Source organism: Megalops cyprinoides, chromosome 1 (genome assembly GCF_013368585.1).
Source record: "Megalops cyprinoides isolate fMegCyp1 chromosome 1, fMegCyp1.pri, whole genome shotgun sequence".
Taxonomy (NCBI): Eukaryota; Metazoa; Chordata; class Actinopteri; order Elopiformes; family Megalopidae; genus Megalops; species Megalops cyprinoides.
Genome location: NC_050583.1, coordinates 44,068,086 through 44,084,480, shown reverse-complemented (window position 1 = coordinate 44,084,480; position 16,395 = coordinate 44,068,086). Strand labels below are relative to the sequence as shown.

At 45.3% G+C, this 16,395-nt stretch overlaps 1 protein-coding gene across 1 annotated transcript; it reads right to left on the bottom strand.

Moving 5' to 3' along the window:
* Positions 1 to 3,773: 3,773 nt before the first annotated feature.
* Positions 3,774 to 16,158, bottom strand: casc3 (casc3 exon junction complex subunit). Its single transcript, XM_036537704.1, has 13 exons — positions 15,973 to 16,158; positions 15,148 to 15,172; positions 14,896 to 14,951; positions 14,152 to 14,379; positions 10,672 to 10,823; positions 10,290 to 10,466; positions 8,630 to 9,516; positions 8,230 to 8,291; positions 7,896 to 8,004; positions 7,218 to 7,334; positions 6,718 to 6,923; positions 6,325 to 6,507; positions 3,774 to 5,428 (listed from the first exon to the last, which is right to left on the bottom strand). The coding sequence occupies exons 1-12, from the start codon at positions 16,156 to 16,158 to the stop codon at positions 6,361 to 6,363; spliced, it is 2,352 nt and encodes a 783-aa protein (XP_036393597.1). The 3' UTR covers positions 3,774 to 5,428; positions 6,325 to 6,360.
* Between the last annotated feature and the right edge of the window lie 237 nt (positions 16,159 to 16,395).

Sequence of the window (16,395 nt, the reverse complement as noted above, 5' to 3'; positions counted from 1 at the left end):
CTTTTGAAAATAACACACTATACCAGGGGTCAACTGATCGCCAGCACAGGACCAGGCCTTGCGTAAGTTTGTTAGTTTTGTAGTCTACTGAAATTACCCAGTGTGACACCAGTGATGACCTAAAGGTGCCACATCGGGAGTGGCACACCCTGTCTGCTGTGACTGGATGCCCGCAACAAATCATGAAATTGATATTAGGAAAGTGTGCTCCTGTTCCATTGCATCTCTGTAACATTGCTGGGGAGGATGAATCCTTCTTCCCACACAGCAGCTTGAACCTTCTCAGGTTTTCCCCTCAGGTTGCCTGCATACCAGCCATAAAACATGGCTTCCATGATTTATATCTTTGACCTGATTCTTGCAGATCTACAGGGACATTCAGTATGTATTCAGTTCTTATCACAGAACACATGGGAATATTCCTTAGCCTTTTGATGGTTTTTTCATTTGTCTTTTTTGCAATGGGCGTTTTCTGCATATTGCTGCACTTTGTATGGGATCTGTGATTGAAATGCTAATTCCCATTTCAATTGTCACTGTACAGGACAACAAATTAATCACATGAAAATATATAGTCTATGCAGTTTTCTTTTTCTCCTACACACACACATACACACACACACACACACACACACACACACACACATACACACACACACACACACACACACACACACACACACACCGTCAGTTCTTTGTCTGTACCGGCCTAGCTCATTACTAACACCTGCTAGATGACACTGCGTCTGCACAAAGAACGCACTGGTGCATGACACAGCTCCCATGGGAATGTCCCAGCTTCACAGAGCAGGGGTGAGTCACTTCATCAGAATAGCGGCCACTTTGACGCACCCCCTTATTGTGCGACACCCTAGAGACCCCTTGCAAAAGAGAGGACAGAAAGAGACATGCAGGGTACAGTCAAGGCTGCCCATGAAGCACAAATAACAAAAATGTGAAGATCTGCGAAAGTATCTCTTCACTAAGGTTAAAACTGTATTGGTCAGACTTGTGCATTGGTAATTATTATGATGAATCCAGGCATACGCATTTTCAGGGGCCTTAACAGCACTGATGTCAACAATCTGTTCCACTACCACCGAACAAATATGTGAGAAGAATGCCTGGGCAAAAGGCAGTTGTTTTAATATGTAGTGTCCCACAGCGTTTACTTCAGCTGGGAATTTGAAGAGCCAGGAAGAGGAGTGACTAAAAGAACAGGTCTGATAAAGTACTGAGGGTGGGAGGGCATGCCATAGGGTTCACATGAGGTTGTTCTGTCTTGTGAACATACAGTACAAAAGCATGCCCGTACTTGAGTCATCTAATAATTTTAGTTGTGTTTCTCATGTCACAAAATAGAGATCACACCTCCCATCTTAATGACATTTTACTCGTGTCAACATGATTAAACATATTTAAATGGAAATTTATTGTCACAATATGATGAAAGTCACTTCCCGACATCCTTGACTTGTTTTTTCAGCATTCACTTTTGAGAAAATGAAAGAGTGTGGTTTGTGCAAGTTTTAATTCACTATTGAGTCATTTGTGACAAAGTAAGCCTGTCATGCAGGGTGATGTTACCAGAGCTGGCCGTTGCACAATTACACAACTGGCGTGATCTAACACATAGCCTGAACAAATATGGCTGCTGAAACCTGGCAGAACATATTGCCTGCAATATTGTAGGACTTCAAACTGCAGTAACAAAGTCAAGTCCAATTGCAAAGTCAGTACAAAACAAGTTGATTCCAATCAATTCCACATCTTCATGGTTACGGTGGCACAAAACGATATCAGGAATGACATGTCAAATCCTGGTCCTGCTAATGCTCGTGTGGAACGATAGATGCAGAAGGGCATCGAAAGACAGGTTTTCTTTTTCAGCTGAGGGGCACACAGGAAGGAGTGTACTGTCAAAAATGCTAGGATGTTAAATGGTTATTGTTGTGATAAGCCTAATACTTCATTTTTACAAAACAGCGCCACCAAGTGAGCTTCCGCAACGCACATCGTACCATCTGTAAGCGCTACATTCTTTCCACAATGCACCTTCAACTGTGTACAGTCAGACTCCAGACAAATTAAGTTTGGGGCATGAAATCTGACATCCACTGTTCATTCTGGACAAGATGTGAACCTGGACTGAGACAGCATACATTTACATTTACATACAAATGTTGTTGTTCAGAGGACAGAATGACTGCAGTGCAAACTTCTCTTTCACTACTTACATGTTTTCAAAATCGTCAATGTCTGTACTGCCCACTTTGATAACTGGAGTGTTGAAATAATAGCACATGGAATTATTTCACTTAATTTTATTTTTCTCCACCATTGCGCCACAAAGAACAAAATTTGATTTTACAAATTCACACACCTATAAAATAAACAAGCCATCACAGTGTTAACTGGTCTAGAGAAATTCAACTGATATGTAAAACCAACAAGACAATTAATTCTTAAGGCAGAGAAAGTACACTGCTTTTTAGTAATAATATAATCACCATTTTAAACATAACATTGAGAACAAAACAAAAAATTAACTTGAATCAATACTTTTACTGCCAGGTTTTTTGTAAAAAATAAAACAAAATAAGTAATGTACAAAAAGAATCCCCCAGACCTTGCCTCAGGGGTTTCAACTAACACCTTACCACACCTCCCACCCCAGTATAATTGCATTGAAGGGAGGAAATAAAAATCTGGTACAATTTTCAAGTTCAAGTTCTATATATTTATTCATGCATGCATGTACTGTATGTTTTTTTTTTTATTCCAAATTGCCTCCCTGTGATTCAGTAGCATGAGACAACATTCCACGCTGTCTTGGCCAATAGAAACACGTGCACGCCTGGCGTCATGTTGAGGCATCTCACCTCAAATCCACTGTGCATTTGAGATTTTACAATTCCGATTAACTGGCAAAACCAGACAAAGCCCTTTTCCGGGGCAGAAAGACATCGCCCCACTCAAAGCATCGTCCAATCAGCATCTCATGCAAAGAGGCACTGTCTCTGCAAAAGGTCCCACAGACCTATACATCTTTCCATAAAAATGTATGGGAGTGTTGCTGTAAGAATTCTTCCACAGGTTTCAATAGATATCTGTATAGTTATATACACATCTTTAGATCTATTCCCCAGTTGACTTAATATCAGATACTTTCTTTCAGGCAAAAATAGTTATTTGCTAGTTTTACTGAGTGAAAAACATACAGTACAATTATGAGACAAAGAGGGAAAAAAGCTTAGTATTTGAGATGTTAATATAAACCCAATACTACGTTATACGTTAAAGAAACAAGCACCATCGACATCGCTACAGTACTTGTCAATAGTCATGAATACAACTCCATTCCTGATGTTTCACATGGTAATAGATACTTTTGCATGTAACACAGCCAAACCTGTCAACTGAGCCTAATCCTAGAGGTTTTTCTGGTATAGTCTGCAGCAGAACAAAAATAAATAACCAACCGATCAAGACTGGGTTGCCAGAGGTCAAACATTCAAGATATCTGCACACAACATCCTCATGCTCACTTGTGGTGCTATAGCAGAAATAGAAACAAATAAATGAGTTCTATGCACAGGCTTGTTAACAGCATTTCCATATCAGAAAATCCACCTGAAATCTTTGGCAGGACTAACCGTACATACTAAGACCTCCTGGTACGCTAATGTACCACCAGGGAGACTAGAGTTAAAAAAAGAAAGAAAGAAAGAAAACAGATAGAGCTATCCATGAAGGGAGACCGGTCTTTTGTATTTTTTTTTTTTTCGCCACACGTGGATCAAACAAATTCTCCTGGACCAAAAAGGAGTCACCAACACATACACACATACACATACACACACACACACACACACACACACACACACACACACACACACACACACACACACACACACACAAAGACACACTTCAAAGCCAGGAGGACTCTACCTATAGACCAACAATGAGAAGAGGCCTAGCACAACAGACTCCGCACTCCTGGCTGAAGCTGGCTGCAGGCTCAGCCCCAGTCGCTGCAAGAACACTGCAAATGAATGTGCAGACCCCTAACTGGCAGTACCATCTGTAGCAACAATAGATAAATGGAAACAACACAGCTCTGCCAACAGCCAGCTCCACCAACCGCAAGCCAACATCTCAGCCTACTAAACTCCTCTGTACGACTGGCCCACTGCACAATCCATTTCTCTTTTTAGTCAAGTGTGCTGTATTGTACCTTCTGCTGAAAGGCCTAAACGGCCTCTACCGGAGAGGGAACTTCATGGTAAGAGTCAGCCGTATTTGTCCCTGCTTTATATAGTTCTCTAATGCAGGACAGGCCTGGTGTTATGCCCATGACACTGAAATGTACACGGCTGGCAGTCCCTACACTCAATCCCTGTTTAAACAAACCAAATGCTTTAAGAAAGGGCGCAGAATATAACAACCCTGGGCAAACATTTGAACAATGAGCAGTGCTTACAAGTAGTCATGCTAGGGTTAATTGTCCTACTCAACAGAGCACTATTGATGACACTTATTGACAAGAAAATACTCCACCTTATAATTTATATTGGACTAAAAGGCTGCCTTAACTTAACCTAACAGACTGGTTCACTAACAATTTTCAACAAATGAGGCTGTGCCAGCACTGTGCTATGTTCAATGGTCACTACATAGTGTCACAAGGGGCCCTGTTGAGTGCCTTTAGCCTGGCTGCCATAGCTAGATTGCCACCACGGTACGTTGACAGTTATTGCTGATCATATTTGAGGCAGATGGTCCGAGCAGTTTAAGCCTCAATACTCCACCAGCCCAGTGTCGTTGCTCTTCCTTTTCCTCTCACCGTCACACAAGAGTCCATCCATTCCAAAGAGTCTTTGAAGGAATTGAAAATCATTTTCTAAACCAAGCTTAAACTTTAACAAAATGAGACTTTAAAGTTTTAACACTATGGAAAAACTCCCACGACCCCGGACAAAGGACTGGTCGCTTTGCCGCTGCGCACCATCGTGAGGCTGCTCCGGCCAACCAGCCAGGGGACATCTGTGCAATCATGTGGCTGGAGGGCCGTCAGCCCCCTGCTTCAGCCAGCCGTTACAGTAAACATCGTCCTTCCTATTTATCTCACCATTTTGGTTTGGAGGGAGGGGTAAAGGCAGAGCACGGGCAAATAGGAACACCAAGCAAACAAACAGCAAAGGTTTTGCATCATATAAGGTTAAAGGGAAAGTGTGCTGTTCATCTTAGGACAACATTCTATATATTATGCTTCCGTATTTAAAGTTTCTCGTTTGTCTGATAAAGCAAAATTAAATTTATGATATAAAAAAAACAGATTCTTCCACACATGGTGCTGGTCCTTCTGATATTCTCTGTCACCAAGCTAGGAGGTGGCCTTCTCCTTTGTTCTTCCACACTTCTCTTTCTGGAATAAAGAGCACGAGAGGACAGTCAGTTCGCCCTGGGAAAGGATTTCAGCAGGGATAAGCTGCACAGCCCAGCTGACAGCGTCGTATGTACTCATCAGGGACAATACTGTTTGCAGCGTGCGCTGGGTTGCTTAGTACAACAATTCAGGGCCATGCATTGCAATGTTGAAAGATCATCTGAACAGACATTAGCCTGCAGAAGAGCAAGCCATTCTTCAACCTTCATGTTCAAAATGAGATTAGGTAAAAGACAACCAACTACAATTATACTTCTAATAAACTGTTTCCTGAAACGTTTCAAACCTGATGACTGAGTTTGACAAGCCATTAGAGATTGAAAACAAACCAAACAACGAGCTTTGAAGGAGAAGTCTCTGAAAGTCGTTACTGCGCAATGCAGAGATACCAAAGTATTTACAAACAGCCTGGTATCTTGGGTCCAAACATGGTCTTGTTGTGGTTGAGACATGAGAATACTTTTGCAATTTCCTCGTCATTAACACGAGAGAACTGTATCTCAATCCATTGGGCAGGACCTGCAGGGTGAGGGCTGCTCACCAGATTGGTCAGGGTTTACATGACACATTTCTCAAAAAGCTAAATTAATAAAGTCAAACGCTCCACTTAGCACGCACATACACAGAGACATTTAGCCTTGTTAACCATTACGAACCTTATAGAGGAGAATGAATCTAAATAAATGTGCATTTACTTTAACTTTCTGGCCCCTTAACGTGTCTTCGTAATCTTTTTCTAAAGCAAAATTGCTAAACTCAATCTCTCCTTCACCCATTAAACCCCACTGCCCCTCCCCAGCAGCAATCAAAGTGACAATAAAGCAGTGGCACTGTAATTATGCAGTGGTACTTGAGAAGTGTGAAGTGAGACTTGCCCATGGTTGGCTGGAAGCGAGACCTGGAGACACGGCTTACTCTGGAACAATGAACGGTACCTCGGGAGGGGGGGGTTTGATAGTGACAGGCTGGGAAGAGCGGCGGGGGGGAGAGGGCTTGGGCTGGGCCTGCTGCTGCATGGTGTCGTAGTAGGTCACTCCACCGTACACCTGGGCCTGAGCCTGAGAAGAGAGGGAGACGCACTCAGACACGCACCAGAGGGACACCGAGGCTTCATTCCCTGCAGTGGCAGGAATCTGTGACCACCGTGTGTTGAGAGATTTTCAGTGTGGAGGACAGGACAGTCTATATGACAGAAATGCCACAGTGCTACTTTGTATGCGTGCCTGTGCGTATACACACGTGCGCACAGGAGCAGGTAGTGTACCCACCTGGGGGTTGGGGTACATGGGGGGCAGGGTGGCCCCAGCAGGATAGGGGAAGTTGGTGTTCCCGAAAGCCATGACTCCAGGAGGGGGGTAGAAGGGGGGTGCCAACAGCTGCTGAGGGGGGGGCTGCCCAGGAGACATGGAGACGGGGGGGCCGGCATACATCGCAGGGTTGGGTATGGGGGCACCAGACTGATGAGGATGTAAACCTGGGGAGACCAATCAGAAAACTGTTCAGGCTGCAGCAATGGCAGCGCCACATTTAACAAGATCCACAAAAAAAACCACACGAGAATAAAAAAATGTAATGCTTGCCTTAATGCTGTCTCTAAAATAACAACACGGTATCGTGGTGCTTAGACTGAATACTCTATCTGTGATTTGTACTTTAACACAGAACTACTGGCGTTAACATGAAACTACCCGCATTGCCACAGGAGAAAGCCGAGTCCGCTCAGGCTAAAGCGGGTGGAGTGGACGGAGGTCTGTGGGGTGACACTGACCTGGATGGCCTGGGTGAGCAGGATGTGTGAGGTGCATTTCTGGCTGGACCAGCATGCCCTGGGGTGGCAGGGGCGTTGGGCTTTCACTGTGGGCATAAATTGGTCCCTGGAAAGACACTTCAGGAGGAGAGAAAGCATCAGTGCAGCACATGTCACACTGATTTCCACTGGTGTGCAAACAGGAGTGAAACAACCCGAATGTTCTGTAGTATAGGCTCTCGCTTGTCATCATTGTAGTACCTTAAAAATTGTCCAAACATACAGAGTACGGCTCCACATTAGAGAATACTCCCGTGTGATATTTTATATTCTGCCTTTTTTTGATTCTTACAGAGATCATTTTCATGATCAAGTCCATACCATTTGTGATTCAGAAAAATGCTTGGAATCCCACCAGCTCACGCCGAATTAAAATAGTTGATATTATTCAAATGTACAAGGGATATAACCTGCTGCAATACTGCATACTAATATGACTATACATTTCAATTTATCTGCAAAAAAGGCAGTAAATAATCATACTATTATTTGTACCACTAATATTGCCTTGGTTGTATTATTAAAAAAAATGAGCTGGAAATGCTATTTCATTCACGACTACTTCATTAAATGAAATTGACTGGGTGGGACAGCCCTCTGTCCACGTCCCCTGGTGGCTGTCTGCAGTACGGCACTCACTGGGTTCGTAGTAGTGGCCCTCCATAATGCCGATGTGCATGGGCGCTGGCTCCGGGACTGGCCGCTGCCTCTGGGAGGAGTATCGCTTTGCTCGGCCGCCACCCACACCCTGGACAGAGGGAGAGCAGTGTGAGGGACGAAGAGAAATGTGCACAGGGGTGAGGGGGAATAAGGCAAGGATGAGAAGAGAGAAAACCGGAAGAGGGGAGCATAACTGAATGTTTCCAACAATTACAGAACCTGAACTGGTTTGAAACCACCTGCTCTGACTCTGTTCAGATCGTTCCGACAGGTCCTGGTCTTGCCAAGCTATTTCTTAGAGCAGATTACTCACCATCTCCTCTAACCGGTTGTACTGCGGGGGCCCGCCAGCCATGTGCATGGAGTTAGGAATGCCTGCAACGAGAGGCAATGGGTCTAACTGAGCACAGAAAACAGGGCAGTGGGTCTTAATCCACAGACAGTCACAGGACACATGAACATCTCTCTAGTGGAACAAAACGAAAAGGTCACAGTACTGACAGTCAGCAGTGTCCGCTGAGGGTGAGGACAGTGGGAGAAACATGCCATTCAGGCTGAGCTGTGACTGCCTATGTGTGGGTTCTGATCTGCAGCCCCAGCTCCTCCCTGAAATCCAGCCCATGGGCACATACATTTTCATTCACTGAGCACTCTAAAAATTGAAACCACATCAGACCAAGGCATGGCTTTCACTCAGGGGCCAAGAAACTCACCCCTCATCTCAGCACGCAGGTACGAGGTGGGGCTCTGGGTCCAGTTCTGTCCCCCCATGCTGAGTCTGGCCAGGTCCTGGTCCAGGCCAGAGATCCCCCCCGCCACGCTTGAGCCATCTCCCGTGGCCTCCCAGGCCTCATTCTTCACAGCGGGTGGGGCCGGCTGGGTGGCGGGTGGGGCCAGTGGCATGGAATCCTCCAGAGACGCCTGCTTGCCCATCTCCAGGGGCTTGGCGCGAGTCCTGCGGGCCAGAGAGTACGATTTCCTTTCCACTGTCCTTTCAGGTGCCAGCGGGGCGGCTGGGGAGGTCTCCCGGGGTGGGGCCGGCTCACTCGAGGCCGCTTCCTCCCGCCGCCGGTGGGGGAACGGCGCACTGGCTTCTCTCTCCGACGCCTTGCCGGTGTAGTACGTGGGCGGCGGCTGCTGCTTCGGCAGCTCCAGCTCCTCCTCCTCATCCTCATAGCGCTCGTCCTCCACCACCACCGAGGGGCTGCGCTCCGCCTCCACGCCCCTCCCTCGGTGCGCCGAGGCCCGTTCCCCTTCTGGGTGCTGCGCGTGACTCCCCCGGCCAAAGCCCCCCTGGTGCTGCTGTTGGTGGTGGTGGCTGTTCTCTTCGGGGGCTTTGTATCCACCGCGCCCCTCGCCCCGGTATGAGGCCGGCGGGGGGCGGTTGCCCTGGAAGCTGCGGGGCTGGGGGTGTGCGGAGGTCCTCCCCCCACCTCCCTGAACACGTGACAGAGGAGGTGCGGGGGTGGAGGCGGGCAGCGCAGAGGAGGGCAGGATGACAGCTGGGGGGGTGCTGCTGTTTCCGCTGCCGTGCCACGCTGCACGGCTGGGCTTCTCACCATCCCTCCACCTCTTGTCTCGGTTGGGGGGGCTGCTGTACCTGCCAGGAACGGGGAGACAGAGCGTCACACACATCAGTACAATATATATATATTATAAATATATATTAACCTATTACATTTTAACATAACTAAACAGCTAAATTAGTCTTGTCATATATTAACTGATGGATTGTTTGTCAGACATAACTTTACTGCCTTTGCAATATCAATAGCAATTATCAGACAATGAACAGCTACTTCTTTTCATGTGGGTGACAAGCATGGATGCATCCCATTCTGCAAGTGAGCGAAGAAAAGTGGGCAAGCAAGTTCATAATTCATCTGACATCGCACAAGAGTACATAGGAGGAAGGGGATGGGTGTTATTTAGTAGCAAACCTGAGACACACTCCGCTGTCATCATTCAAGTACAACAACTTGTGATGAAACAAGAGTGACTCAAATGATACAAAACCATGGAAATGATAGAAGCATCTCAGCATAAAACAGAATCGGAGCTACATATATGTTAAACATTGCTACTCAAAGTGGTTTTTAACACCTGACAATTTTGAGAGATTATGTCCTCTCCCATACTGGTCGCTCCCATTACGTACAAGAACAGTTTGGATAGAGTGCAGAGGTAAAATCAAATTAAATTTAAAGTAATATCAGATGTAATTTTGAGGGGAAATGCTTTGGGCAAGTGAAGAATAATGCAGATTGGGACACAGCCTATCTCTTCTTGTTCCAATCTGAAGAGGTTTCAGAGATCTCTTTGAAAGGCCTTCCATGCCCCCTAATGGACAGAAGGGGAACAGACATAAGATACCTGGGCTTGCGGGAACGGTAGGGCCTGCCGTCGCTCGGGCCGTTGGCATTGCGGATATCATAGCCATACATGGCGATCAGCTCTTCACGAGACTTCGGCGCCTGCTCATCCTCCCGGAATTTGTCATGCTCCCAGCGGCCCTCATCCTTCCACAGCTTCCTGTGTCGCCCCTTCGGCCTGCAGAATGAATGAGGTAGAGGGAAGCAAGCAGGAGACAAACAGGGGCATATTGAGAAGGAGGGAGAGAGAAAGAGGAGGCGTCACTTCCAGTATTCCATTCTGTGTTCGCTTGACTGCTTTTCCTCCTTTTCCTCCTTTTTCTGCACCAACTCTCCCTCTCCCTCTGAGGTCGCCCTCCGCTCCCCTCAGACCCGGCCCTCACCGAATGTCTTCCTCGTGGGCCTGTCCTCGCACGTCGTGCTCGAAGAACAGCCCCTTGCGAGGGATGTACGCTGGGTTCTTGCGGTCTTCGTCGTCGTCCAGCTTCTTGCCAGCCTTGCTGCCAGATTTGTTCTCTGGGTCATCCGTGCTCTCCTGAGAAAGGTACATTTCGGAGGAAAAGCTGGAATTATTCCTCCAGCGGTCAAACTCTGCTGCAGCACACTCCATACAGTGTGCTCAGTTTTCAATTTCTACATTTTTTCTGGGCACAACCTCCATTAAATTACTAAGCTGTGCAGGTTCTTGATCAATCAATCAGTTCAGCACTACCTTTACACTGGAGTGGGATCAGCCAATTAAAGTAGCTGCACTGCTGTGGATTAGCCACTGTATCCATCATCAAAATACAGGGTCTTCAACGTGCATTTACAGCACACATATGCATTACTAAATTGAATTTTGAGTGTGAATTCAAATGTTCCACATTGTGGTAACTGACAAAATGGCTTTAATTTCTGTTCTTCAGTGTGCTGAATACTAAGGCAGCATAGGCTCTCCCTTACTGCAGCCTGGTGCTGACGGGCTGCAGGAAACCCTGCACTAAGGAAGACACCTTCTTGGAACACTTCATATGCAGGAATTCTATCCACTACTCTGCAACCCAGATATTAACAGAGAATTTCGGCGTACGGCATTGAACCTGAAATAAACCAGAAGTGAGAGTCAGTACCAAAATTATGGTGAAAGTGGCTGACACTTCTGCTGCAGTGGATGAGAAGCAACACCACCTCCGCTCAAGGAAGTAATGACGGAGTGGCCACCAACACAGAGTGATATCAGACGAGTCTGTATGTGCCAGACTGCTCAATGTTCCCAAAATGTTTGGCAGAAAGCTGAATTTAAGGTATTGTTGCCTTACACCATCCTATTGAGGCATCCACTTTCAAATGCAATGCAAATACATCTACAGAAAAATGTTACCATAGAAAAATGTGATGTTACAAAAATAGAACAATCAATGTATTTTCCTGTGTGCTGCACAGATTTCTTTGAAATGCCACAAATGCCAGAATTGGACAGCTCAGTTTTTTCTTTTAAAAAAAGCTACCCAAGATGATCCCAGACAGAAGAGCATCACAATTTAACATAAAACTGTGTTTACACACTTTGCAATAAATTCGCAATTTAAAATACTTTACAGTAAATTATGATAAATCTACAATAACTACAAAGTTCACAATAAAAATACTAAAAACCGAGACAGTTGGACAGAGCAGTGGAGTGTGCCTGCTCTGTGCTCTCTGCTGCACGGGCCATCTGAGCAGAGCACTGCTGTGACAGTATGGAGCTGTGGCTCAGACAGGTGCTTACAGCACGCCCAGGAGCGCAAATCACCACCAGTGCAGCCAAAAACACCAAGTAATATTCAATTCTAATAAACATGAACTAACAAGGTTTTGTGTCTGCACTAGGGTATCCTTAACCTGGGTTTCAAAGATATGAGACATAATCTCCTCGACTCATAGTCTGCTATGTTATCCCAGCCATTGAGGTAAGGGACAGCCTACAGGTATTAGTCCAATGTACTAAACTGAATTCCATATATCCCAAGACCCACAACAAAAGGGGGCTTTCAAATCTCTCAACCACTATGTAGCGAAGGGTGAGAGCAGTCACCCCACCCGGCCTCGAACCCGGGTCTACGGGGTACCAACCATGCGACTTTGACCGCAACGCCAAAGAGCCAGGCTCGTTGGTATGGCAGTCAGAGTGCATACTCAACCATAGTGACGGCACTCCGTCACACACTAGCACATTGGAGCTTTGTTCCTTCTCAACATTACTGCCCGCATAATACATATTTCCATAAAAAACATGGTCTCCAACAGGTGTCCCACCAAACACTTATTCAACCACAACGAACAACGAAGAATACAATTTATCTGTTAATACTTTGTGATGTTTAGTTGATGTACATGACATTGGTGTTACTGAAATGTTTGGAAGACTAACCTGAGTAGAGCAGTTCATTTACAAACACAACGCACATGTCAGGCTTAGTCTACATAACCACAGATCCAGCTCGTCCATAGCCACACTGTTCATATACCTTTGTTTGATATGTAAAATGCAATCCCAAGACATTTAATTTAACAGTAGCTATATTAAAACAATATGACCTCCCTCCACAATAACTGTGTTGGTGGTTTAATCGTAGCTGGAAAAACTAGCTTGCCGCTGTCCAAGTCCAGAGTTAAAAAGCTGTTTCCACAAAGCTTAGCTGATCCTGCAGCATTTCAAAAAAAATAACTCTTCCTCACTCATCTGGACCTTATGATGGACTATATATAGCCAAGTCCCTGTTTGAGTGATTATTGGGGTTCATGTATCCCATACAATTCAATATTCCTTTGAAAATAAAACCATGAATATCAATGTTCTATAATTATTTGGTATGTCACCCGTCCTACTCTGAAACAAACCCACCCAACAGCACTGTTTCCAAATCACATCAACTTCCAAACTATGGCCTAGTCCACTGCTCCATGCTATGCATTCCTTTATCAAAAATGCCTTGCATTTATCTTTAAAGATCATCATAAAAGAAGCTGTTAGAAGCTTTTGAGGCATGCTTGCAACTCATCACTTACTCAAGTCTTTGGACATGAGGGCAGGCATAAAGCAGAGGACCAAAGGCACAACATAGGGATGATTTTTTTCTAGTGCCAACATTAATCCTGTGATACTAGTAAATGTTTGTGGAAGAAACTACATCTGGAACTTGAACAAATCAAGCTGAGGAAAAGGAAAACAGCAATGTGTACAACTATTTAACATCTCAATAAATATGTATATCTAGAACCAAACACAAGCTATTTCAGGAGGATTGACATGCTAATAAGTAAGCCATTCTCAGCCCAGAAATTCAGCAACCACCACCTTAAAACCACCTTTAAGTGCCACGACCAATTTCCAGATAGCGCTGCCCATCCTTCTGCTCCAAGGGTTTTGCCTTGTATGTCTTATGTTTTGCAACATGTCTACTTAGCAAAACAATTCTATGAAATAATATAATGGTTTTATGGTCATTTGTAATAATCTAGTCCACATAACACAAAAACACTGTGTGTGAGGAAAAAATGAGGGAAAAATGTTTATGGTTAAAAACTCCCAGGCAAGATGAACCCAGACATTTAATAAAATCAGATCTCACTAACAGTATGGAAGAGCAAAACAATACAGCTCAAGAAAGGAATTGGAGCATGTCTGATATCAGACCCACTTTCTAGCACAGAGTAAAGAAAACAAAAGGCTGGCTATGGACAGGTCAAATACACTATGTATATCCACCAACCACTTTCACCTGTAATACCAAGAGCTGCAACATCCAAACACCAGGAAAATCAGCAATGCCAAGAATGAAGGGGATATGGTGACGGTTAAGGGCAGACAGATAGACATGGAGACTGAAGTGGCATACCTGTCCATCCCCACTCTGCCTCTCCCCAGCCAGATTCCCTTTCTCCTCCGACTTCACTTCTTTGCCCCCTCCCTCCTCGTCTTCGTCCTCCTCTTCTTCCTCCTTATGCTCCACCAGCTCTCCAGCGAACTTATCCTCTGCAGCTTTGGGCTTGGCCTGCTTGGATCCCTCTTCGTCACTGAACCTCTTGCCTTCCACCTCTTCTTCCTCTTCCTCCTCCTCCTCTCCCTGGGTTAAATTGAGAAAGTTGCTGTCTGACCAAATGCTGTTCCGTGCACAAGAATACCTGTATATTGCTACCGCAGAGCTCGCTTGGGACAGTACCATCACTGGCATCCATCATCACTTCTACAGAGGTTCCACAATGCACTGAACAACTTGAAGTGGAGAAATTCAAAAATGGGAACCACAAGCTCAGACAATTTTATTTTAATTAAGAACCAGAGTAAACATCATACACGACCACATGTGGCACTCAAAACACTTGAGCACATACTAATCTGTATGGCCTTTTTCCATACATCAGAGAAGAGAACAGTGATCAACTGTTCTATAGACAGAGAAGTGTTTTTTTTCGCATAGTCATATTAAAATGGGCTCCTTCATTGAATGAATCTTTCTTAGATGCTTTGCTTTCTAACATCACCCTCATAATCAATTCATGCCTACTGCTCACAGCCCAATCCTGACTCAGTCCTCCACCCACTAGCCCCATTTACTACCTCTCAATAGCTGGCCACTCACCTCAGAATGGGAGCCATTCTCTTCTGGATCTGCACTGTCATAGTCTGACAACACAGCTGCAAATACAGACACACTTTGTTAATTTTGTGCAATATCATCCTACTATGTGGTAAATAACCGAACAGCTAAACGCACGGCTCTTATAGGGATTAGCTTCCATATTAGATTTTCAAAATCATAAATTCTTCAACGGCATTATACACCAAGTCTTTCAGAGAACAAGGATCTACAGAAATGTTCAAACACACTTACCCTCTCCTATGCCATCTTCACTTTCCTAAACAGCGGTAAAAACAAAAAGAAATTAGTGACGGTTGTTAAAGGATCGTTAATGGTGAATTTTGTAAACCATTTGAAAGATTTTACAACGACAGCATGTCAGAATCCATTAAACATGCATATTCACCACAGAACCACCTACGTTTACAAGGAAAAGTCAAAAATGCCACACTACAGGTTTATAGGTCAAAACGCTACCTCGATTTAGTATGCTATTACTGCGCCCATGATGTTCCTGGTTCTGTCGTACCGAGCGAGCTAACTAAATCCCAGCCCTTTCAACCACAGCGGACCGTCGCTCGCTCGTGAACAGCATTAGGATGTGTAGCTGGTCAGCTAGCTCCCTAAAACCTGCTGCTCTAGAATATATTACCGGGTTTCACAACAATGACACAGTTCATCGATTAGCAATCCACTATATACTCTTACGATCAGACCGTCTGCCGAATTAGCTGTTCGCCACAAGATACACTTTTCACCAACGTTAGGTCCAAATCGTAGCATCAGAGAAGAATCCTGGCGGCTGCTACCAAGGAGCCAACTGCCTTGCCGCGTGCTGCATAACGCAGGTCGCTAGCTAGCTAACTATGTCGGGCGATACTGAAACCCTAAAACGTTTCCATTCCAAAATTCTGTTACCCAGCGAAGCACTTAACTTCACATTTTTCTTAAGAGGATACATGTTAAGTTTAAGCCAAGGCCGTGAGGCCTGGGTACAAGAGAACTCCAGCTCCTAGCTATCTTGATACCTTACAGAGAACCATTTTAAGGCAACAGAAGAGGAAAAGCGACACTCACACACTCCGATTCGTCCTCGCTTTTCGTCCGAACGCGTACAGTGGGCAGCACCACAGGCTCGGGGGCAATCACTCGTGCCTTTCCCCCATCTGAACCAGACCCTGCACTCTCGGTGCCCGAACCGGACTCGTCCTCCTCCTCACTGTCCTGGGACGCGCGCTTCCGTCGCCGCCGCCTGTCCGCCATCTTGGGAATCAAATGGGGGAAAACCCGGACCGTGCAAGGCATTATGGGAATCGCTACGCGAAAGAACAGCGAAGGTACCCTTTGCTCGAAGGAGCTTATCCTGGATCAGTCACAATACCACACAATATACCAGGGTTGGGATTGGGCAGTGGATAAATTGATTTAAGATTTGTTGAAAAGGGCCACAATTAACGGTAAGCACGACATAAAAAGGCTTGGTTTGAGGGCGTCATGCTG

What these genes read in the sequence shown, in the direction of transcription:
- casc3 (XM_036537704.1), bottom strand. Translation starts at nt 16,158, where the DNA reads ATGGCGGACAGGCGGCGGCGACGGAAGCGCGCGTCCCAGGACAGTGAG. An exon ending in GGGCCACTACTACGAACCCA is followed by an intron (nt 7,335 to 7,895) that starts GTGAGTGCCGTA and finishes CTCCTCCTGAAG; the next exon opens with TGTCTTTCCAGGGACCAATT. An exon ending in TGCTCACCCAGGCCATCCAG is followed by an intron (nt 6,924 to 7,217) that starts GTCAGTGTCACC and finishes TGGTCTCCCCAG; the next exon opens with GTTTACATCCTCATCAGTCT.